This window comes from Dipodomys spectabilis, unplaced genomic scaffold, assembly GCF_019054845.1.
Source record: "Dipodomys spectabilis isolate Male_0828 unplaced genomic scaffold, ASM1905484v1 ptg000043l, whole genome shotgun sequence".
In the NCBI taxonomy this organism is placed as follows: Eukaryota; Metazoa; Chordata; class Mammalia; order Rodentia; family Heteromyidae; genus Dipodomys; species Dipodomys spectabilis.
The window spans coordinates 29,773,449-29,798,433 of NW_024870720.1; the positions used below are offsets into that span (position 1 = coordinate 29,773,449).

A 24,985-nucleotide genomic window follows, 5' to 3' on the forward strand; every position below is an offset into this window, starting at 1 on the left:
ACACACTTCCCAAGGGCGCAGCCAAGGAAAGAGGGTAACTGAGTGAGAGGGGTTTGGGAAGACTGTAGCCATTGTATATACCACAAAATTAAGAAAAGTATGGGAAGCAGCAGTTGAGGGGGTAAGAACGTTGGAGTTGGGTGACACTGATCAAGAAGCACTGTACTGACAAACTGCCTTGTTCAATGGCACCTCCTTTGTACAAGTACTTAAAGATAATAAAAAATTAAAAACACTTGCCACCATTTTACAATGTATAAAGCAAAGAATAAAAAGAATTTAAGCAAGGCTATCCAATGGGGAAAATTTTCACCAAAAAATGAAAACAAAGAAAAGTGATGTTTTACCATTTTCTCCATGTATAACATAGTCAACACGAGACGCCCACAAACACTTCTAAACACAAAGCTCTAAATTATGAGTTACTTACAAACGATGACATCAAGATTTGTGGTGAGTTGTTTCTCAGAAGGGCACATTAAGAAACAGGCTGTGGGTTAATTACGTTTTCAAGTTATTTCATGTTTGAAACTATCAAGAGAAAAATAAGATTCTTTAGAAAGCAAAATATGAGAGCATGACTTTATACAAATAGAAGAGTGTTAAGGAATCCTTTCTAATGCAGACATGCTTAACACTAATAATTTAAAAGAAAAAACAGGGCTGGGATGGAGCTCAGTGGCAAAGTACTTGCCTAGCAAGTGCAACATCCTAGGTTTGATTCCCCAGTACCAAAAAAGAAAAGACAAAAATAATAATACATTTTTTTAGAAAACCCAAACAAACAAGAAAAAAAGAACAATCCATTCAGTCCAATCCACTAAGATTAGCTAAAACCTGTTCTATGTTCTCTAGCTCCTTGTTAGTGGTTATAATACCAAAAGACTTGAAAAACAAGCTACCCACCTTTTTATTCTAGTCTATTTAGCACAGGTCAGTCAGCCTTACATTGTAGCTCAATTAAGATAAAATGAACAAAACTGAGTCATGTAAGAAAATAAATCTTCTGTAAACCCATTTCAGTGGGAAGCCAGACAATCCAGGAGAATTCAGTTCTAAGCCTGGGGCTGATCCAGCTTTGCCAAATCGTCTTCCCAAGACATGTTATTTTTGTTGTTGTTGTTGGTCTCTTGAACTCTGGGCTTGGGTGCTGTCCCTGTGCTCTTCAGCTCAAGGCAAGGACTCTCACTTGAGCCATAGTACCACTTCTGGTACTTATTAGAGATAAGAGTCGCACGAACTTTCCTGCCCAGGCTGGCTTTGAACAGTGATCCTCAGATCTCAGCCTCCTGAGTAGCTAGGATTACAGGCGTGAGCCACCGGCACCTGGCTAAGACAAGTTATTTTATTGCATGCTGCTTAGATGATCAGTTGTACAAGAAAATTAACTTGTCACCTGTATCAGTTACTTTTTCTAGTTGCTGTGACAGCAACAAGGTAATAGAAGAAGGATTTTCTTTGTCTCATGGTTTAAATTTTCAATCCATAGTCTCTGATTCTGGGTCCATGGTGAAACTGAACTTACAATGGGAGGAAGATGTAGAGGAAGAGGAGGCTGCTCACCTCATGGATGCAGAGAACAAGGAAGGGACTGGGGATCAGGTATGATGTAATCTCTAAGGCTCATCCCTGGAGCCTCCCAAAAGTAGCGTTTCAAAAAAGAGAGTAAACACATTCGTTCAAATTTATTTATTAAATGCCATACAGTGCTGTATATTTTATTTGCACTCTTAATAAATCTAAATTAAATCGATCTATGGAGTTTAATAAGATAATATTAATTTTAAAACATACACATACACACAGCAAGTCCACTGTCCCTCACTGGTATACATATATATATATGATATATATATATGGTGTGTATATATATCATATATATTTCATATTAGTATGTGACTAAATCATATCCTTGTAAAGAGATATTAAATATATCATAAAATTTTAAAAGAGATTACAATCCCAATTTTCAAATCTTTTTTTTTTTTGTCGGTCGTGGGGCCTGCACTCTGGGCCTGGGCACCGTCCCTCAGCTCTTCAGCTCAAGGCTAGCGCTCTACCATTTGAGCCACAGTGCACTTCCAGCTTTTTCTGCTTATATGGTGCTGAGGAATTGAACCCAGGGCTTCATGCATGCAAGGCAAGCACTCTACCACTGAGCCACCTTTCCAGCCTTTCAAAATCATTTTTAGTAGTTCTCCCAAGATTCTAACCAGATATCCTCCTCAAGTCTCAACATGGACATAAGTGATTTTTAGTTCCTTAATTCTGAGGTTCACAAGGACTCTTAATAGATAAAAGACACCATATGCAAATATATAAACTCTAAGGGTACTAGAACCTCAGTTAAGCAAATATTTTCACATTGACTTTCATGTAAAAGATTTAAAGATGTTGGCTTCAAGTATGTCTGATCCTCCTACCTAAAAAGATCTGGGTCTGTGCACTAGAAAGCACCTGTGGGCTATGCATAAATGATTTTGCACCTTGGTGAATAGCTTTGGGGAAGACCTAAGTGTCTGAGGTAACAAGGAAATAGCAAACATCTCTGGCTTCTGTCCATTCTCATCCTCAAACTACCAGTGGCCAAGAGTGGAGTCTACAACAGAGCCCTTCCCAACCAAAGCCCCTTCAGCCGGTTGAATCAATAGCACTGGGCCCAGAGAAGAGTAACCACCCTGATTATTAGTAACCCTGCTTCCCTATTTTGTATGCATACCTGTTTTTTCAATGAAAAGCACCTGTGCTTCTCCATCTGAAGGTATACCTTTAAATTTCTCCTACTCCACTCATTCCAATTATGTTCCTCTACATAGGAACTTTAGCACCAGAATCTTACAAGCTTACAATGACTTATAAATCATTAGACATACAAGCTTTCTCTACCAGATTTGCCTTACTGTGCTTCTTAGAAGATTAGCAGAGAGATCAGATTCCTATAACAAATATACTGAGTATCAACAATCATGACAGAAACCAAACATATATGTCTATGCATGGACAGTAGTTGTGTATATAGCTTTTATAGTTAATATAAAAGAAAATTTTTCTTCTATGGATCCTAGGGTTTTTTGTTTTTATTTTTATTCATTCTCTTCAACCATAAACATTTATACAGATCACACAAAATTCAATGCATAAATAACATGACCTTTTATAATGTTTTTCTCCCCTTCTTTTACTCACTTTTTTATCTTAGGTAACTTTAAAGATACAATCTACTAACCGCAAATATACCTTCGTGTACAAGAAGCATGTCACTATTCTCTCATTGGCTATATCTTGAAATAGCACTGGTACATTAGAAACGCGATGGGGTCACAGCTGGGGATGGAGCGGGAGGGACTTGTTCAATCCCCCTTGGATACATTCAGAAGTTTCTGTCTTCTTCTTATACTAAGCCTTTCATAGAAAAACAAGCAGTTCAGAAGGAAATTATCAAAACACGGGTGCTTCTCCTAGGATATCAGCACTCCCGTTGCAAGAGGACCTCATTTCCAGTGTAAGAGCAGCATCTAGAAGCATGGGAAAGTATTTTCAAACATTTATATGCACTCTGTATATACATTCTGTAAAAACTGATCTCTATTAATTTCCTTTCTCACCTTGTACACACTGATAACATTGGTGAGTGCTAGGCACTGTAAGAAAACCTCACGTTATATATATTAAAAGGAAAAAAAGATTTTAGGCTAGTTGTGGTGGTACACACCTCTAACCTCAGCTATTCAGAAGGTGAAGATTAGGATGGTGGTTTGAGGCCAGACAAAAAGTAAGACGCTGAGGACTCAATGGGAGAGCGTCTATCTGTCTTGCAAGCATGAGGCTCTGAGTTCAAACTCCGACAGCACGAAAATGACAATCTTTAAGGTAATTATCAGCCCAAATTATCTCGTGCAGCACACTGTATCTTTTTATGCAGATAATGATTTTTAAAAACAGATTAGGGCTGGAATGAGGATTAGTGGTAGAGTGCTTGCCTCATATGCATGAAGCCTTGGGTTCGATTCCTCAGTACCACATACACAGAAGAAGCCAGAAGTGGCGCTGTGGCTCCAGTGGTAAAGCGCTAGCCTTGAGCAAAAAAAAAAACAAAAAACAAAAAAACATTGACGTTGTAAACAGCCTGCAGTCTGTGCAGTTTCTGTGAATTACCTATTCACAGTTCACGTGAGCTAAATGAAATGAATGCATGCAAAGACCTCTCCCAAGGTCTGGGAAGAGCCTGCACAATAAGGAATTCAAATCAAATCTTGTTCACTTGACAGTAAATCTGCCTTTAATGTTACAGATATTGAAAATGCTTCGTGGAGATCAACAGATTAATATCAGCCAGGTGCCAGAGATTCACACTGTAATCCTAGCTACGCCAGAGGCTGAGATCTGAGGATCACAGTTTAAAGCCAGCCTAGGCAGGAAGTCTGTGAGATTCTTATCTCCAATAAAATACATTTGAGCTATGTCAAGTGATAGAGTACTAGCTCTGAGCAATAAAAGGCTCAAGGACAGTGCCCAGGTCCTGACTTCAAGCCCCAGGACCGGCACTTAAGAAAAAAAAAAAGCAATTATTTGTTATCTTGGGAAATTACCAAATAATCATTGAATCTATCTTGCTTTACAAACCCACAGGTCAAATGACTGGAAAGCAAGATGAATATTCATCCTTCTTGAGCAATTGCCACCCTAAATTCATATTACAATATACAATAAAATGCAGATTCCTTAAAGAACAAGACATAACCACAAGACTCATCACAGACAAATGCTACTCCAGCTTTCTAAGTGGCATAACTTCTCTGTCAGGAGTTCTCTGGCAATCACCAGAGTATTTCAACTGAAAACTTTCTCCAGTAAGCCACAAAACATTTCTTTTTTTTTTTTTTGGGGGGGGGGTCGGTCATGGGGCTTGAACTGTGGGCCTGAGCACTGTTCCAGCGCTCTTCAGCTCAAGGCAAGCGCTCTACCACTTGAGCCACAGTGCCTTCGGGTTTTCTGAGTGGTTTATTGGAGATAAGAGTCTCACGGACTTTCCTGTCCGGGCTGGCTTTGAATCGCGATCCTCAGATCTCAGCCTCCTGAGTAGCTAGGATTACAGGCATGAGCCACCAGCGCCCGGCTCCACAAAATATTTCTTATAGATGATTACACAGCTTCAAGGGGAGAATTCAGACCTACCCTGATTAGAATTAAAAGGATTGTCAGTGCTGGTGCTCCATCCGAGGCAAATCGGCCTCTGAATCATCTGATGAGAAAGATCCTGATGCCTATAAATCAATAATCAAGCATTACAGATTCAGTAACTGCAAAACAGCCGTTCTCCCAAAATTCTGATGCTGATTGTTCAGATACAAGATGCTTTATTAAATTAACTAGTCATAAACCAAGTTGGTTTCATGGAAAAAGATAAGAGGATATTTTTCTTTGGCCTCTTTACTTATTTACTTACTTACTTATTTATTTATTTATTTTGTCAGTTGTAGGGCTTGAACTCTGGGCTTGGGCACTGTCCCTGAGCTCTTCAGCTCAAGGAAAGCACTCTACTGCTTGACATATAGCACCACTTCCGGTTTTCTAGTAGTTTATTGGAGATAAGAGTCTCACAGCCTTTCCTGCTGGGGCTGGCTTTGAACCGAGATACTCAGATCTCAGCCTCCTGAGTAGCTAGGATTATGAGCATGAGCCACCGGTGCCCAGCTTGCCTCTTTATTACATACATGTTAAAAGATACTTGTAAGCCACATGTTAAATGTGGAGCTGTGGCTCCAGTGAAGAGCACTACTCTTGAGGGAAAAAAAAAAAGCCCAGGGATAGCACCCAGGCTCTGAGTTCAAGATCCAAGTCCATCACACAAAAACAAACAAACAAAATTCCAAGACAAGCATGGTAGCTCATGTTATAACCAATCACCCAGAAGACTGAGAAAGGACAATCTGAATTCAAAGACAGCCTTGCAACATACCAAGACTCTGTTTCAAAAAATATAAACAAAAAGTGGAGGTATGACTCAAGTGGTAGAGTGCCAGTCTTGAGCAAAAAAAAAAAAAGCCAAGCAGAAGCTCAAGGCCCAGAGTTCAAGCCCCAGTACCAGCAAAATTAATTAATTAATTAATAAGTAAAAATAAAATCAGAACCAAAATATACATCTGGTCTTCTATGCCCCAGTACAACCCATCTGTCCTCTCACTACAAAACAAAAACCTGTTGGAACCATCATGTTAAGATTTCAAAGCAGACATTATCACACTATGCTACATAAAGTAAAGAAATACATGGACAGGAATTCTTAGCCTAGAAGAAGCAGCTATAGAAGAACTAAATGAATACTTCAGGACTAAAAAAATGTTAAACTTGAAGTTTAAAAAATAAATTAGAACGGATAAAGTAGGTGATAAAATGTCAGAGAACAAGAAGATAGATCAAAAGAACTTGTATAACCTGTCACCGTGAACCCTGCTTATACGGCTATTATATGTTAACAGAGAATGTTAAGAAATAAAAGAGGGTTGGAAAGGTGGCTCAGTGGTAGAGTGCTTACCTTGCATGCATGAGGTCCTGGGTTCAATTCCTCAGCATCACTTAAGCAGAAAAAGCCAGAAGTGGTGCTGTGGCTCAAGTGATAGAGTGCTAGCCTTGAGCTGAAGAGCTGAGGGACAGCACCCAGACCAAATTCAGGCCCTACAACTGATAGAGAGAGAGAGAGAGAGAGAGAGAGAGAGAGAGAGAAGGGGACAGAGAGAGACAGAGAGAGAGAGAGGGGGAGGGAGGGAAAGAGGGAGGGAGGGAGGGAGGAAAAGAAGGCAAGCAGGAAAGAAGGAAAGAAGGAAGGAGTCTTACAATTTGAGGAATACATAGAAAAAGAGAATAGAGGGCTGGGAATATGGTTTAGTGGTAGAGTGCTTGCCTAGCATGCCTGAAGACCTGGGTTCAGTTCCTCAGTATCACATACACAGAAAAAGCCTGAAGTGGTATTGTGGTTCAAGTGGTAGAAAACTAGCCCTAAGCAAAAGAAGCTCAGGGACAGTGCCCAGGCCCTGAGTTCAAGCTCCAAGATTGGCCAAATTAAAAAAAAAAAAAAAAAGGTAGAAAAGAGCAAACAGTCACATGAATTTAGGAGAAAAATATCAAAATGTCTAATATACACATATACATATATGTTCAGATGGAGGGCCTAGAATCCCCCCAACCCTGCTTTCAATTCCCAGTACCATGGTAGAAAAAAATCTCAGAAAGGAAAAAGATTATGCATTTAAGATTCCTTTCCCTCTAGGTGCCGGTGGCTCACACCTGTAATCCTAGCTACTCAGGAGGCTGAGGTCTGAGGATCACCCTTCAAAGCCAGCCCAAGCAAGAAAATCCCTGAGACTCTTATCTCCAATTAACCACCAGAAAACTGGAAGTGGCGCTATGACTCAAGTGGTAGAGCGCTAGCCTTGAGCTGAAGAGCTGAGGGACAGCACCCAGGCCCAGAGTTCAAGCCCCATGACCGACCAAAAAAAAAAGGACTCCTGTCCCCTGGTTAATGATCCTACTGCCAAGAAGGGACTTCCCATGTGGAATTGATATAATCAATCAACTGACCTTTATCAATCAACTGACCTTAAGGTATAAAGATTATCTTCTTGGTAGGCTTACGTGTAACCATGTAAGCTCCAAATAGAAACCTAGTGAGTCAGAGAGATGAGGCAGAAAGGACAGAAATCCACAATGTAAACAGGATTTGCCTGCTGTAGTTGGATGTGAAGAGGGAGAAAGTGAGCCATCAGTCAAGGAATGTGGGTAGACTTCATCTGTCAGCAGCAAGCTTTCAGCCAGGAAGGAAATAGGATCTCAGCCATACAACCATATGGAACTCAATTCTGTCAACAAGGTGAATGAGCTTGGAAACACACTCTCCCTGAAATCCCCCAGAAAGAAATGCAGCCTTCAGAGCACTTGATTTTGATCTATTCAACTTATGAAGAGAAGCTACTGCACCTAGCTTTCTGACCCCAAAACAGTCAAATACTAAATGTCAGTTTAAATATGGAGTGATGGCCAGGCACTGGTGACGCACAACTATAATCCTAACCATAGGAGGCTGAGAACTGAGGGTGGAAGTTCAAAGCCAGCCCAGGCAGAAAAATCCCTCATGACGGGGCTGGGAAGGTGGCTCAGTGGTAGAGCGCTTGCCTTGCATGCCTGAGGCCATGGGTTCGATTCCTCAGCACCACATAAGCAAAAAGAAAAAAGCCGGAAGTGGCGCTGTGGCTCAAGTGGTAGAGCCCTAGCCTTGAGCTGAAGAGCTGAGGGACAGCGCCCAGGCCCAGAGTTCAGGCCCCACGACTGGACCCAAAAAAAAAAAAAAAAAAAGAAAAATCCCTCATGAGACTAGCCACTCAAAAAACCAGAAGTGGAGCTGTGGCTCAAAGTGGTGAAGCACTAGCCTTGAGCAAAAAGAGCTCAAGAACAGCACCCAGGCCCTGAGTTCAAGCCCCAAAACTGACCAAAAAGTAAAAAATAAAAAATGAATACATATATATATATATATATATATATGAAGTGATGTGTTAGAAGTGATAGACAATATATATATTGTAGGTAAATGGCAAAAATTGACTGAAGGATACAAATGAAAGACTCTATACTTGTATGCTATGAAACAAGAACATTTTACGTAAAATAAGATAGACTCAAAGTAAATAAAGGTAGATGGTAGTTGTGTACCTGATGCACTGCAGTACTGGGAGAATGCAGGTCAATGGCAGCCAGTGGAGGAATCCGAGTTTCCAATAGAGTTTTGTTCTCTTTCTTTATTAACCTAGAATTTCGAGCTACATAAAGGTAATCATAAAATGAATTCATAAATGAAAAAGCAGGCATTTTGTTTGTTTCATATTTAACTGTGTCCCAACTACTGTACTTTTTATGCATCAGTGTGTCTACAGAAATATGAAAAAATTACTCTGAATGTTGATTTTTTTAATACCCTGTTAGTTTAACATACAACACTGAATAGTACAAAAATATGGGCTGATAAAAGTGAAAAGCATCCTATACATACCAATGCCTTCTAAGGCTTTTAGCTGAGGGAGATGGTTGTAGTTTAGTTCAGGCAAATGGACATCTGCTCTGGCATATTCTTTTCTTTTCTTATTTGCCTGAAGGAGGCTCTTTTCATTAGAGACCTAGCATCAGCAGGATGGTTAACACAAACAAATTAGCTTTAAGATAATTTGACGCTTGCTGTCTTTGGCAACTACTATGTTCATACTGTAAAAATTTGCAGAGTGGAAGGGCAGGAATAATAAAATACCTGCTGGACATTAATAACAGAAAACCATTTTGCCCAATTATTTTGTATTTCTTCTTCACTAAATTGATTACAACTGCTAACAAGTAGACAATCTGATTGTTCTACATTTAGATCCTGGAAAGCAATGAAAGGTTAGAGTCTAACACCCTGGTCCATCAAGCCAGTGATACAAGGCCACACACCACCTCCTGGGCTAGTTTTGTTGTTGTTGTTGCTTGGAAAATAGTTGTTGTTTAACTTTGTTATGTTTAGCTTTGTTATTTAACTCCGAACAGCTTATCTGCATGTGTTCTATCACATTTCCTGCAAGTTTGTTTTTTTTTTCACTTCCCCAATATAATCTTCCTACTGTTTTTTCTATATATGTCCTGTCTTGCTCCTCAGAGTTAGTTCGTGATACTGTCTTCCTGAGAATATGATTCATTTACTTAAAAAAGTATAACTTTAATTATTTTCCTAAGAGTTTTATTATTAATGAATAGCTGATAAAATAAAAAATAATTAATAAAGCATCCAAGAGCTAGTGGTTCATTATTGTAATCCTAGCTACTCAGGAGGCTGAGAGCTGAGGAGTGTGGTTTAAAGCCAGCCCAGGCAGGACAGTCTTTGAGAGTCCTGAAAGCTAAAAGTGGGCCGGGTGCTGTGGCTCACACCTGTAATCCAAGCTACCCAGGAGGCTGAGATCTGAGGATCACCGTTCAAAGCCAGCTCAAGCAGGAAAGTCTGTGAGACTCTTATTTCCTATTAGCCACTCAGAAAACCAGAAGTGGCACTGGAAGTAGAAGTAGAGCTAGAAGTAGAGCTGTGGCTCAAGTGGTAGGGTATCAGCCTTGAGTGAAAAAGCTAAGGGACAGTACCCAGGCCGAGTTCAAGCCCTTGCACTAGCATAAACTAATAATAATAATAATGCAAGAATAGGGACTGGGAAGGTGGCTCAGTGGTAGAGCGCTTGCCTTGCATGCCTGAGGCCCTGGGTTCGATTCCCCAGCACCACATAAGCAAAAAGAAAAAAAAGCCGGAAGTGGTGCTGTGGCTCAAGTGGTAGAGCGCTAGCCTTGAGCTGAAGAGCTGAGGGACAGCGCCCAGGCCCAGAGTTCAGGCCTCACGACTGGACCCAAAAAATAATAATAATAATAATGCAAGAATAGAAACTCTACAATTGTGCTTTTGAAATTTTCTAATCTTGGTCGGTCACTTAAGAATCACAGAACCCCTCTATTTTCCATGTTTTCCAAACAAGAGGCATATAGAGAGATCATGCACTTGCTAAAAAAAAAAGAACTATGTTTAATGAAATCTTTTATATGTATATAAATACATGTATATAAAATGAACTACACACACAACAAACACATCTTTCCCTGCTGCCTCAAGTTTAACACTCTGTCAGGGATCTTTAAGAGAGCTATAGTCAGCTTATAAGTTTTGGATGTTTCTGCTTCCTCTTTTAATAGAACAAGTGCTAAGGCTCTAGAAAATAAACTGATTAGATCAAAACAACTGTAAGTACAAAAATAAACTTTTTTTTAAAAAATGAGTTTAAATTATCAGATTTACCTATTCAAAGAGTGACAAAACACACAATATGTTTATAATTACATGTTTATTCACATCTCAGAGTTAGGGCATAAAGAATGGGACAGATGTGCTGATCTTCAAACTAGAAGCTGAAGAAAGTTTAGGCTTATCTCTGCCTGTACTAGTTTTCATTAAGACTCCAAGGGTCTTCTCTCCACTCACTAATCTTCACCTCCTTTCTTGGTGACCTTTTCCAAAGAAGAATAAACAGAAATAGGATCTAAAATTATCAGTTAGCATTGATTATGCAATGCCCGAAAACAAGTTGATATCAAATCTAGCAAAATGGTATTGAGCTAGCTACGTTAAAAGGCTTTGTTGATTTGCCAGGCACTGGTGGCTCATACCTGTAGTTGCTACTCAGGAGGCTGAGATCTGAGGATCTAAGTTCAAAGGCAGCCAGAGTAGAAAAGATTCTTAAATTGAATTAACCACGCTATGGCTCAAGTGGGAGAGCACCAGCTGCGAGTGAAAAAGTTCAGGGACAGGGGCTGGGAAGGTGGCTCACTGGTAGAGCGCTTGTCTTGCATGCTTGAGGCCCTGGGTTCGATTCCTCAGCACCACATAAGCAAAAAGAAAAAAGCCAGAAGTGGCGCTGTGGCTCAAGTGGTAGAGCGCTAGCCTTGAGCTGAAGAGCTGAGGGACAGCGCCCAGGCCCAGAGTTCAGGCCCCACGACTGGACCCCAAAAAAAAAAAAAAAAAACAAAAAAAGAAAAAGTTCAGGGACAGTGCCCAGGCCCTGAATTCAAGCCCCAGTATGGTACAAAACAGGAAGGGAGAGAGGGAAGAAGAAAGGGAGGGAGGGAGGAAGGGAAGGAGAGGGAGGAGGGAGGGAAGGAGAGAAAGTCACAGAGATAGGCTAGAGGGCTGGTGCAGCCTAATGATGCTGAATTATTGGCCTTTATTAAGAGATAAGAAGCCAGTGGATGGTTTGAGCAGAATTATTATTTGACTTTTTTAAAGCAGCATTCTGAAGGCCATGTTGAAAATAATAATGTACCTGTACATGCCTCTGCTATTAAAAATCTGTTCCCATATTTTTCATTTATTGATCTTCTCCATTAAGAGATTGATTTAGTTCAATTATAGCGTCTGACAGTATAGATGATGAATAAGTGCTTGTTAAATGAATAAACAGAATACTTCCACCAAAAATATAGGGTATGTAAGACAATAAGATGATTCAATCTTCTCATTTACTCTTCAAACGAAATTTATAAACATCAGACTAAGTGTATTTAGCATGCTGTTGAAAACTATTAAAATAGATGACATTGCAATGCCATCTTTCAGACTTATATAACTCAAACTTTCAGAGTGACTATGATTGCCTGTGATGATCCATGATTGATTAAGGGTAAAACCGTGTGTCCCCAAATTTAAAAATATATCGGTTCTTCACTTTCATACTTGCTGCTAACATGAGTCTAGAACAGACTAGTGCTTGCTCCCCTACCACTGAGGACAGTTTACTTACTGGTGTAGCCACATTCATGTTGTAAATTCCCGTTGGAGAGAGCTTATTTGGTTTAACAATTGGAATGCAATACTTAGTTTTCTCATCCATTCTGTAATTTAAAAATATTTTAAAGCTAGAATCAGTAAGAAGCATTATTTAAGTAAAAACAAAAAACAAATGAAATTAGCACCAAATGGCATAGTGTTCAATGAGAATTTAATGCATGCTCTCAAATACACAATGCATATATAATCTTGGTGAAATGTTCAACCATTTACCATCCATGCTTTCTACATGGCCAACTCCTGCCAAATAAATGATCTATCTTTCAGTAAATCCCACAAAGGAACTCCTTTGAATGCTCATAGCCAATCCATCCAACAGAAGGCTCTCAAAAATGTTTATTTCTTTGATTATAATAGCCTCTTTATACGCCAGGCATCAATGTCTCACACCTGTAATCCTAGACTCTTATCTCCAATAAGCCACTCAGAGAACCAGAAGTGGCGCTGTGGCTCCAGGGGTAAAGTGCTGGCCTTGAACTGAAGAGCTGAGGGACAGCGCCCAGGCCTAGGCCCACAACTGACAAAAATAAATGACAACAACAACAACAAAAAACTCCTTTTACATTATTAGATAAAATAGCTATAGATTCTCATACTTTAAACAGCACAACCCTACTTTCTTAAGACTCAGGTGAATTTTTAAATCAAATCCTAATAATTCTTATCACACAAGTCCAAAAGGTTTTGTTTGTTTGTTGCAACTGTGGGGCTTGAACTCAGGGCTTGGATCCTGTCCCTGCACCTCTTTGTGTTCAAGGCTAATGCTCTCCCACTTGAGCCACAGTGCCACTTTCAGTTTTTGAGTGCTTAATTGGAGATAAGAGTCTCCAGGAAACTTTTCTCCCCAGGCTGTCTTTGAACTGTGATCTTCAGATCTCAGCCTCCTGAGTAGCCAGGATTATAGCTGTGAGCCACCAGCACCCAGCCCAAAGTTTTAAAATCTGAAGTACCACAGTGGAGATTCTTGGTGCAATTAATACATACAATAATTGAAAAAGTGGGCTGAGATCTGAGAATTGTGATTTGGAGCCAGCCCAAGTAGACAAAACTTTTGAAAGTCTTATCTCCAATTAGCCAGTAAGAAGCCAAAATGGAGGCATGGCTCAAGTGCCCACAGTGAGTAAAAACACTGAAGTACAGGACAAGGCCCTTAGTTTGAAGAGTATATCAGCACATGCATGTGCACACATGTGCACACACCCAGACACACATGAAGTGGGCTCATTAAGGGGGTGAATACCACTTGGAGGGAAAGAGATAACCCAGGTGGCAAGAGAGGATGGTACAGAGTGAGCAGTTTGTAAGTATAAAAACAGAACAAAGGAACTGGTTAAAATTGTTTTGAAAAGAGTGAGTGGAAAAGGAAAAAAAAGAGAAGGATGTATTCAACCCATTTCATGTGTGTGTGGAAATGTTAGAATAGAACCCATGCCTTTTAGAACTAATATATGATAATTTTTTAAAGTTCTAAAAGTTAGCCGGGCGCTGGTGGCTCATGCCTGTAATCCTAGCTACTCAGGAGGCTGAGATCTGAGGATCGAGGTTCAAAGCCAGCCCAGGCAGGAAAGACTGTGAGACTCCTATCTCCAATAAACCACCAGAAAACCGGAAGTGGCGCTGTAGCTCAAGTGGTAGAGCGCTCGCCTTGAGCTGAAGAGCTGAGGGACAGTGCCCAGATCCAGCGTTCAAGCCCACGACTGACCAAAAAAAAAAAAAAAAGTTCTAAAAGTTATCTTACAGGTAAAAATAACTCCCAGAATCCTGAGAGTAAACAACTATAGATGAACTAAGAAACTTGTCATTTCTTTTTTTGTCGGTCATGGGGCTTGAACTCTGGGCCTGGGGGCTGTCCCTCAGATCTTCAGCTCAAGGCTAACATACTACCACTTGGAGCTACAGTGCCACTTTTGATTTTCTGGTGGTTTATTGGAGAGAAGTCTCATGGACTTTCCTGCTGGGGCTGGCTTTGAACCGTGATCCTCAGATCTCAGCCTCCCAAGTAGCTAGGATTACAGGCATGAGCCACTAGTGTGTGGCTTGTCATTTCTTTTCTAGAGCTGGTACTGGGGCTTACACTCAAGACCTTGTACTCTCACTTGGTTTTCTTGCTCATGGCTGGTGCTCTACCACTTGAGCCTCCAGTTTGGCATTAGGCTGGTTATTTGGAGTCTTATGGGCTTTTCTGCCTGGGCTGGCTTCTAACAATTAGTCTTTAGTCTCAGCCTTCTAAGTAACTGGGATTACAGGCATGAGCTACCTATGCCTGGCTTAAACAGTTGTAATTTATAAATACATCATGAAGTAATTTTTGGTCTTATTTTCTAAATTCATACCTGTAATTCTGCCCTCCTGGGATGGTGCCCACCACAGAATTAACACCAGGAGCCATGGTAGCAAGACTGTGTGTGAGTGGAGGAATTGCCATGCCTGGGCTCTTCGCATGATCCAAGTTGGCAACGCTGCTGTCTCTGAGGCTTGTGGAAGGCACTGCTTTGGTGTGGCTGGTCCCATTGTCATAGAGACAGTTGGCATTTGAAGCTCTGTTGACTTTTTCTCCATCAAGTTTTGATGCTTTTAACTTAAATGGTTTAGAGTCCGTAATTTTGGATTCACTATTGGTGTCCTGACCAAGAATAAAAATGTTTAAAAGAAAAAGTTAATCACCTGAAAAGAAAGTTGCCATGTACTGGAAGCTCAGGCTGTAATCCTAGCTATTCTTAACTACTGGAAAGCTGAAAATAGAACTGTGTCTCAAGTGATAGAGCACCAGCCTCAAACAAAAAAGGGAAGGGAAAGTGTCCAGGCCCTGAGTTCAAGCCCCAGGACTGGCACACACAAAAAAAAAGAAAGGTAAGAAAAGAATTAAAATTAACCTCAGATTATTATTCAAATAGTCATTGTGGAAATAAAGACTGGACACACAACTCACATTAACTCTGCTAAATATATTTTTGTGTGTATAAATTAAAATGGAACAAAAACATGGAAAAGAAATCAAGAATCATTTTTCATTTATATTCAAGGATCAGGGACTATAATATTGAAAGTTTTTCTTCTTTTGGCTCACTTGATGGCAGAGAGTTGATATTAGATTTGAGTTGCTATATTAAGAACAGATCCTGGTCAGGCATGGGTGGCTCAGGCCTGTAATCTTAGTTACTCAATAAGCTGAGATCTGAGGATCATGGTCCAAAGCTAGACCAGGCAGGAATGAAAATCTGTGAGACTCCTTCTCCAATTAACCACCAGAAAACAAGAAGTAGAGCTGTGGCTCAAAGTGGTAGGGCACTAGCCTTGAACAAAAGAGCTCAATGACAGTACTCAGGCCCCAAGTTCAAGCCCAACAACCGGAAAAAAAAATCCAAGTCTCAAACTGAAAATACTCTGTGTGTGGGTGTTTGTGAGTGGGTGTTTCTTTTTTTTTTTTAATTGTGAAAATACTGTACAGAGGAGTTACAACTACATGGGCAAGATAATAAGTACAATTCTTATCAAGCAATGTAGCCTCCTCCTCCTTTGTTTCCCCATGTGTGTGTTTCTTGAAGTTGTGTCTAAGTGTTCTTGAAGGTATAGAACCGAGGTTTTCTGAGATAGCTCCAGCCATGAAAGATCCTGTAGACTATGTGACCTTGGCTGAGAACATTGTAGAGAAACTGAATGTTATAGTCGAGAATCAAAGTTATTGTGAGCTATCTTAGGCCCTTAATAGCCATATACTTCAAACTCGAGGCTACTGGGTAAAACTGTTGAAATGCAGCCTCAGCTTAGCAGATCTCTAGGCCACACCGGGCCCCAAGCTGAAAATGCTAAGAGATAACATCTGAAACCTATTTTTAAAAAAAAAAGGTTTCCTGTTACTGCTGTAGCTTGCCTACTTAATGTCCCCACTAATAAATTATTTAGTAAATTATTTATTTTATGATTTTTTTTGTCCTGTGACTATAAAAGTTCATATAACTTCTTCTACAGTGAAATGTCATTCTGGGGAGCTTGAATCTTTGCTCTCAAGCCTTAGTCATTCATATTCAATTCAGAACAAACTTTTTTTATTGCCTTTACAACAGACTCATTATTTTACATCATGTGATTTCCTGACAAATACTACAGCACAGTCTAACACACATTAGGCTCTCAAAACGTAATATATTTCTGGGCACAGGTGGCTCATACCTGTAATCTTAGCTACTCAGGAAGCTAAAATCTGATTATCACAGCTCAAAGCCAGACAGAGCAAAAAAATCTATGACAAGACTCATCGCCAATAACCACTTCCCCACCAAAAAAAAAAAAAAAAAGCCAGAAATGGAGCTGCAGAGGCTGGGAATGTGACAGTGATAGAGTGCATGTCTAGCATGCATAAAGCCCTGGGTTCAATTCCTCAATACCACTAAAACAGAAAATACCAGAAGTGGGGCTGTGGCTCAAAGTGGTAGAGCACTAGCCTTGAGTGAAAGAGCTGAGGGACAGCACAGAAAAGAAGGAAGGAGAGCAAGCAAGCAAGAAAGAAAGAAAGAAAGAAAGGAAGAAAGAAAGAAAGGAAGAAAGGAAGAAAGAAAAAAGAAAGAAAGAAAGAGAAAGAAAGAAAGAAAAGAAAGAAAGAAAGAAAGAAGGAAGGGAGGGAGGGAGGGAGGGAGGGAGGGAGGGAGGGAGGAAGGGAGGAAGGAAGGAAGGAAGGGAAAGGAAGAAAGAAAGGAAGAAAGAAATGGAGCTGTGACTCAAATGATGAGCTCCAGCTAGCCTTAAGTGAAAAAGCTAAGAGATAACACCCAGACCCTGAGTTCAAGTCCTTGTACTAGCACAAATGAATGGCATGATAAAGTTTTGTTTTACCCTGGGCTTCATGCATGTTAAGCGAGCACTCTATCACTAAGCCACATTCCCAGCCCTCATATGTTTTTTTTGCAACAAGGCCAAGTTCATAAACTTGCTGACCACTCAAAAATACTTCTTTTAAAACATCTTCATTTTCACCTCAAATTTAAATCTTTAAACACAAAACATTTACCTGTACCACAGGTGTTTTTCTTTCTTCACTAAAGGAATCATCTTTTTCCTTTTCCTTCTTTCTGGTTTGGGATTTTTTACATGACATATTCTTTTCATCTTTCTGAACTTTTAACTGAAGTTCCTGAGAAAACCTATGTAAAGAAACACATTTCTCAATAAAAATAAAATGGTATGAGAAAAATAAACATAGGAAAAAATGATTTTCAAGGTAACTTTCAAAAAACATAGGTGATAGTCTATTTTATTTAAAATGAGGAAATTCATGGCCTAGATCAACTGTTCTGAAAGGTTTGTCTGTAGATTGTGTGGGGTTCCTAAGAACTTCAGTCTTAGCTCTTAACACAAAGAGGTCGCCTTTTTGAACTTTTAACATTTGCACTGCAGCTATGAAAGCAATGACACCTTATGAAAGTATTAAACACTGGCAGTAAACTGTGCTAGGTGTCATGGTTTTCTTCATGGTTACATGTGATAGCAGTCTCAATGGTTTTTGTTTTATTTTTATGTTTGTTTGGTGTGGGTTTTTTGCTGGTCCTGGGGCCTGAACTCTGGCCCTAAGCAACTGTCCCTGAGCTGTTGGGCCCAAGGCTAGTATTCTATCACTTGAACCACAGCTCCACTTCTGCTTTTTAGGTAGTTTATTGGAGCTAAGAGTCAAGTGGGCTTTTCTGTCCATTCGGGCTTTGAACTATTACCCTCATATCTCAGCCTCCTAAGTAGCTAGAATTATGGGTGCCACCAGTTTCCCAGCTGGCAGTCATGAACAAAAACAACAATCTTTTTCACTTAAGTTTCACTTCAGAATGTTCCTGTAGAAGCAATAGAAAGGTGCTGATTTGATTAAAACTGAAATCTTTGCTGGGCACCTTTGGCTCACAACTATAATCCTAGCTACTCAGGAGGCTGAGATCTGAGGATCCAGGTTCAAAGCCAGCCTGGGGCAGGAAAAGTCTGAGACTCTTATCTCCACTAAACCACCAGAAAAGGGGACGCGCACTGTGGTTCAACTGGTAGAGAACTCTCCTGAGCTGAAGAGCTGAGGGACAGTGCCCAGGCCTAGAGTTCAAGCATCACAACCGACAAAAAGAAAAACAAAACTGAGGGCTGGGAAGGTGGCTCAGTGGTAGAGTGCTTGCCTTGCATGCCTGAGGCCCTGGGTTCAATTCCTCAGCACCACATAAGCAAAAACAAAAAAGCCGGAAGTGGCGCTGTGGCTCAAGTGGTAGAGCGCTAGCCTTGAGCTGAAGAACTGAGGGACAGCGCCCAGACCCAGAGTTCAGGCCCCACGACCGGACCCAAAAAAAAAAAAGAAAGAAAAAGAAAAACAAAACTGAAACCCTTGAGCACATCTTCCTATACTAATATGCACAAAACTTCTCTGACATGAGCCAAAGCACAATGATGATCTTAAGAAAAGCACTTGTGGCCCAGGGCTGGTGTATCATGTCTGTACTCTTAGCTACTCAAGAGGCTGAGATCAGAGGATTACAGTTCAAAGCCAGCCCAGACTGACAAATCTCAAGAGACTCTCTTTCCAATTAACCATCAAAAAAGATAGAAGTTGAACTATGGTTTAAGTGGTAGGTATCCAGCTTTGAATAAAAAAGTCAAGAAAGAGTACAAGGCCCTGAGTTTAAGCCTCAGTAACATCACAAGTCAAGAAAGAGTACAAGGCCCTGAGTTTAAGCCTCAGTAACATCACACAAATAAAAAAAATAAAAATAAAAGAATCCACAATGGCCTATAAAAGCTTTTAAAATATGCTTCTATATCACCAACTACATATTTTTGAGAAACCAGAATTTCTTCATTCCTTAAGTCAAAATAATACCAGGTGCTGGTGGCTCACACCTATAAATCCTAGCTACTCAAGAGGCTGAGATCTGAGGATCACGGTTCAAAGCCAGCTTAGGCAGAAAAGTCCCTGTGAGACTCTTATCTCCAATTAACCACCAAAAAACCGATGTGGAGGCTGTGGATCAAAATGATAGAGCACTAGCCTTGAGCAAGAAATGCTCAGGAACAGCACCCAGGCCCTGAATTCAAGCCCTACAACTGATAAAAAATAGTTAAGAGTAAACCAAAACAACATATTGTAACCAACTTAATGTAGAAGCTAACACAAGACTCCAGGCTCTCTTTCATTAAGCTAGATATTAAGATTTGCCCCTTCCTCTGTGTGTGTGTGTGTGTGTGTGTGTGTGTGTGCTATCATTGCCACTCATCTCATTATTTGTTTTGTCAGCCTTACTGATGCCAAATGATTCCAGCACCAGAAACAGCGCCAGAGACCATGCAGCACCACTGGCAACCACACACAGGTTGGCAGCACCGTAGGGCCTGGTGGAGTTTGTCTGGCAGCAAGAGGACATGGCATTTTTTGCTCTGAATCAGTGTCCAAGATGATGACATCACATAACAGCAGCATAGAAATAATTGAAAACCAAATGGAAGATGCCACCACAGGAAGTCAGGTACAAAGCCTGAAGAATTGCTGCATGCAAACCAGCTGAAGTAGTTTAGTAAATATAGGAGACCACCCCAAGGAATTGCTTTCTTGCCTAAGCCATCAATCTAAGGTAACTGGGGACAGGATGTAGATATTTGAGATTCTGCAAGAATAGGTGGTAACAGGAAGAAAAGACAAATACTGTTTAACTGTTGGTGAAGTTTTCTTGAGCCCTGACTTCCTATAGCCTGGAAAACGCAGGTTGCTACTATACCTCTCAGCAAACCCATCCGCTTGAAAGAAATCATGGCTCAGGAGCTCAGGGCAGAAAGGTCTTTTGTCTGGGTCAACATGTAAGCACTTCTGAAAAATCAAGAACATATACCATTCTTTATTCAAGGAAAACTGCCTACAGTTAAGTGTATAAATATAGAGATATAGAAAACCCTTCTTTAAAACCAATGAATTTTAACTATCTATAATCAAGGATGAATAAATCCTAGAAAATAATTATCAGTTGTTAATACCATACAAACAGGCAAAAAACAAAACAAAAATAAAAACAAAAACGAACATGCCAGACATTCAGTGTCTCTAGATGGAAATATACAAACTCATGCAAATTTGTCCTGCCCCAAAAAAAAAAATCTGAATTCTTACCAATCTCTGGATTTACTATAATTGTATAAGAAATAAAAAACATGAGAATATGTTAAGCTATGTTATATAAAAATATGGAACATATAACATACTTGCTTTACTAAATTGCAAGATTTAAACAAAAGAGAAAGAAAGAAAGAAAATGAAAGAAGTTTAGCCAGGCATAATAACATGTATCTGTAATCCCTGCACACAGTAGGTTGAGGCTGTGGCAGAAAGATCACAATTCTGATTTTTAAAACAAAACTCTGTCTAAAAAACAAAAATCAGCCAAGTGCCAGTGTCTCAAGCGTGTAATCCTAGCTATTAAGGAGGCTGAGATCTGAGGATCATGGTTGAAAGCCAGCCCAGACAGGAAAGTCCATGAGACTCTTATCTCCAATTAACTAGCAGAAAACCCCAAGTGGGACTGTGGTTAAAAATGGTAGAGTGTTAGCCTTGAGCAAAAGAGCTCAGGAACAGTGCCCAGATCTTGAGTTCAAGCCCCACAACTACCACCACCAACAAAAAAATCATGTTTCGTGAAATAAGCCAGACAAAGATAGATATCTCATGTTTTCCTCTCATATGCAGAATCTAGTTTTTTTGGTGGGACAGGGGGAGGAATGGTATAAGAGTACAATGGAGGGGTGACATGCATAAGGAGTAGGGACAAAGAATAGAGTGGAAGTAGACATGCTCGAAGTACTTCATAGCCATGCACAAATATAGAATAATGAAAGTTAGTAAGGATTGTTTTACAAGTGGAGGGTGCTAGGTGCTTTACATAGATGATTTAACACGCGGTCTTCTCATTCATCAAAACATTCAATGCAAATAAAAACAGGACTCGGTAAATAGCTTTAAGTGAAAATGATAAGTTGTATGACTAATTGAGGCCATTTATTATGTCAAATAACAGCATATAAGATTTATTTCAAAATACTGCAAGAAAAATGTTAAAGGTCAGATAAACAGATTATCGAAAAGTTAGTAATCATTAAAGCCAGAAGACAAGTATATGAAGGCTTATTATACTGTCAACTGCTGTTCCTGTTTGAGATTTTTCTATCTATAATTAGATGTTTAATGAATATATGATTCTACTTAAGGGATGTAAGTTGGACTTCAATTAACCTTTATTTCCTTTAAATATCTTTATAGACAAATCACAAAGTTGGTCCCAATGAAAAATATTTCACCTCTAAGTTATATAGAAAAATAGAAATGTTTTAAGTCTAGAGGCTTATAATTCGTTCTATGTTTCCTAATTTTTTTTTTCTACCAGTCCAGGGCCTGGGCACTGTCCCAGAGCTCTTTTGCTCACGGCTAGCACTCTACCACTTGAGCCACAGTTCTCCTGCTGGCTTTTTTTTGTTTTTTTTTTTTGTAGATAATTGGAGACAAGAGTCTTTTCTGCCTAGGCTGGCTTCTTCAGATCTCAACTTCCTAAGTTGCTAGGATTACAGGTATGGGGCACCAGCACCCAGCTTCGTGGACATTTTTTAATGAGTTAAAGAAAGCACATACCTGTAATCCTACCTACTCAGGAGCCTGAGATCTGAGGATTGCCGTTCAATGCCAGCCTGGGCAGGAAAGTTCCTAAGACTTTTTTTTATCTGTCATGGGGGTTGAACTCTGGGCTTGGGTGCTTTCCCTGAGCTCTTCAGCTCAAGATAATGCTCTACCACTTGAGCCACAGTGCAACTTCCAGTTTTCTTGGAGATAAGAATCTCACAGACTTTCCTGCTCTGGCTGGCTTTGAACCGCGATCCTCAGATCTCAGCCTCCTGAATAGCTATGATTACAGGCAAGAGCCACCAAACCGGAAATGGCACTGTGGCTCAAGTGGTAGAGCACTGGCCTTAAGCTGAAGAGCTCAGGGACAGCGCCCAGGTCCAGATGTCAAGCCCCACAACCAACAACAAACAACAACAACAAAAAGCAAGCAAACTAACTTGAATAACTGTTACAAAATCCTGGAGATTTAGTAGTTTGGACAACTTAATGAGAACTTTCTGAGTTAATAATGTTAAAGGGTAGACTTGATACAATGAAAATCTCCCTAAGATCTTCCCCAGTTAAATGTAAAAAAAATAATAATAATAACAATAATATAAAAGTAATAATAGCTATTTATAAATTAGCTTTAGCAGATTGTGTCTTAGCAAAGTTCCCCTTTACTACAGGCTGTGATCCTATCATCTCATTTCCACAAAAGTTTAAAACATAATTTTTATTTTTTATGTAGTTTTATATGAGAATATTTTTACACGTTTCTATATCCTAGAAACACTTCTTAATGTAATTTTTAAACAAGTAAAAAATTTCAAGCTTTTATCTCATATTTCTCTGCCTTTCTCTCTCACATGTACACATATATTGTTATTTAACCTCTTAATGTACAAAAATTAAAGTAACCAGAGGAAACCGTTGACCTAAAAAATCAACTAGACATAGGAAGGAGTGTGGGGGGAGACCAAATCTCCATCATAGATAAACTCCCTATTAGAAAATGAGAAGTGACTTCGCTCTCTGCCTAATAAAAGGAGAAAAAGAAAATGACAAGTAAAATATTATTGTTACCTTTGTTAAGTCTATCACAACCTCAGGCAGCTTAGGATAGCGTCTTTCAAGAGGCTCTGTTTCCTTTATTTCAGGCAATCTTCCTCCAGCAAACACAGGGTTTTTATAAAACAGCTCCTGATGTCTTGGAATTAAATTACCTAGAAACAAAAAACAGACAGTTATCATTATACAAGATAGAAATGGAAAATAAATGCGTGTTGTAGAGGAAATAACAGAGCCCAGATTATGAAATTTAGAACTTTCTCAGCATGTAGAATCAAGCCAAAGACGTGTGTGTGTGTGTGTGTGTGTGTGTGTGTGTGTGTGTGTGTGTGTGGTGGTGTGTCCGTCATGGGGCCTGAGCTCTGGGGCTGGGCACTGTCCTTCAGCTCAAGGCTCAAGGCTAGCACCCTACCACTTGAGCAACAGCGCCACTTCCGGCTTTTTCTGCTTATGTGGTGCTGAAGAATCAAACCCAGGGTCTCATGCATGCAAGGTAAGCACTCTACCACTGAGCCACCTTCCCAGCCCTGTGACTGGAATTTGAACTCAGGGATTGCACTTGCTAAACAAGTACTCTGGCAAAAAAAATAAATAAATAAAATAAACAAGTACTCTATTACTTGAGCTTGAGCCATGTTGCACTCTTTATACTGGCTTAGAAACAAGCCAAATTATGGAAATTAACCTTGCTATCTCATCTTACTCATTTAGAAAAGTTTATATGCAGCCATGAGAATTAAAATGATAGAACATAAACAAAAAGCTACTTATTTCTTCATAACTTTCTAAACACAAGTACTAATCACCACAGTCCTGATATGATGGACTAGACTGACCCAAACCAAGAAAATACAGTAACTTAAACAGAATATAATCAGTTCTTCCCTTTAATAATTTAATTTGTATCAAGAGATTTTTTTTCCTTTTTTTTTTGGTAGGCCATGGGGCTTGAACTCTGGGCCTAGGCACTGTCCCTGAGCTCTTCAGCTCAAGGGAAGGGCTCTCCCATTTGAGCCACAGCACTGGTGGTTAATTGGAGATAAGAGTTTCATGGACTTTCCTGGCTTGGCTGGCTTTGAATCTTGATCTTCAGTTCTCAGCCTCCTGAGCAGCTAGGATTACAGGTGTGAGCCACCAGTGCCAGTGGTCAACAGATTTTATACCTTATCTAAGACAAGATATGGATCCTATCTTTTTGCTCTACTTTAATCCCTTATCATGAGATAGATATGAAAATTCTACTTTAAGAATTATTATTTATTGAATTCTTAATTGAATAAAGAATTGAAACGCAGTCGGACACCAGTGGTAGGCTAGTGCCTTAATAAAAATTCTCAGGGACAGCATCTAGACACTGAGTTCAAGCTCTAGTACCAATGTACTTCCCCCTCTGTATAACTGTCAACTAATAAAATAAATAAAAAATAAATTAATTACATTAAGACAAATACTTTAATTGATCCCCGGGTTTTTTCTGGTTATGTTTCTCTTCCAAGCTCTATATGCAAAGATGAAATTAATATTTCAACAAAAGTAAGACCTTAGGGTCTACTATGAAATTCTTTTCAAAGCACTATCAACGGAAGTCAGATCCAAGGAAAGATTAAACTACTGTGTCTCTCATCTCAAAGGTGAGGATGATGGTAATAGCCATCACCAAATGCTTACTGATCCAAAGATAATAAATGGTTTTCTGCCTCTTCTACATAGGATTAACTAAGTGTAAAAGCACAGAGGAATGTACAACCTCTGTTTCTTCTTTGATGAGAGCTGGAGGGAGGTGACTGAAATTAAGGATATGTGTCATAACAAGGATTCAGTGACTCATGCATGTAGTCCTAGTCAGTCAGGACTCTAAGACCTAAGTACCCCAGTTCAAAGTCAGCCAGGGCAATAAAGTCGGTGAGACTCTTATTTCCAATTAA

At 39.7% G+C, this 24,985-nt stretch overlaps 1 protein-coding gene across 4 annotated transcripts in view; it reads right to left on the reverse strand.

Annotated features, from left to right (window-relative positions):
- Window positions 1-3,172: 3,172 nt before the first annotated feature.
- Cdkl2 (cyclin dependent kinase like 2) overlaps window positions 3,173-24,985 on the reverse strand; it is a 36,158-nt gene continuing 14,345 nt past the window's right edge. For 2 of the 4 annotated variants that reach the window (XM_042678456.1, XM_042678458.1), the window contains exons 6-14: window positions 23,076-23,215; window positions 20,125-20,213; window positions 17,400-17,532; window positions 14,728-15,017; window positions 12,348-12,438; window positions 9,041-9,164; window positions 8,704-8,810; window positions 5,176-5,264; window positions 3,173-3,515 (exon numbers count right to left, since the gene is read on the reverse strand). In XM_042678456.1, coding sequence (XP_042534390.1) covers window positions 5,199-5,264; window positions 8,704-8,810; window positions 9,041-9,164; window positions 12,348-12,438; window positions 14,728-15,017; window positions 17,400-17,532; window positions 20,125-20,213; window positions 23,076-23,215 — 1,040 coding nt within the window. In that variant the 3' untranslated portion in view covers window positions 3,173-3,515; window positions 5,176-5,198. Of the gene's footprint in view, window positions 3,516-5,175; window positions 5,265-8,703; window positions 8,811-9,040; window positions 9,165-10,844; window positions 11,091-12,347; window positions 12,439-14,727; window positions 15,018-17,399; window positions 17,533-20,124; window positions 20,214-23,075; window positions 23,216-24,985 lie in introns of those variants that run through there. The other 2 variants (XM_042678459.1, XM_042678460.1) reach the window with 2 other exon arrangements.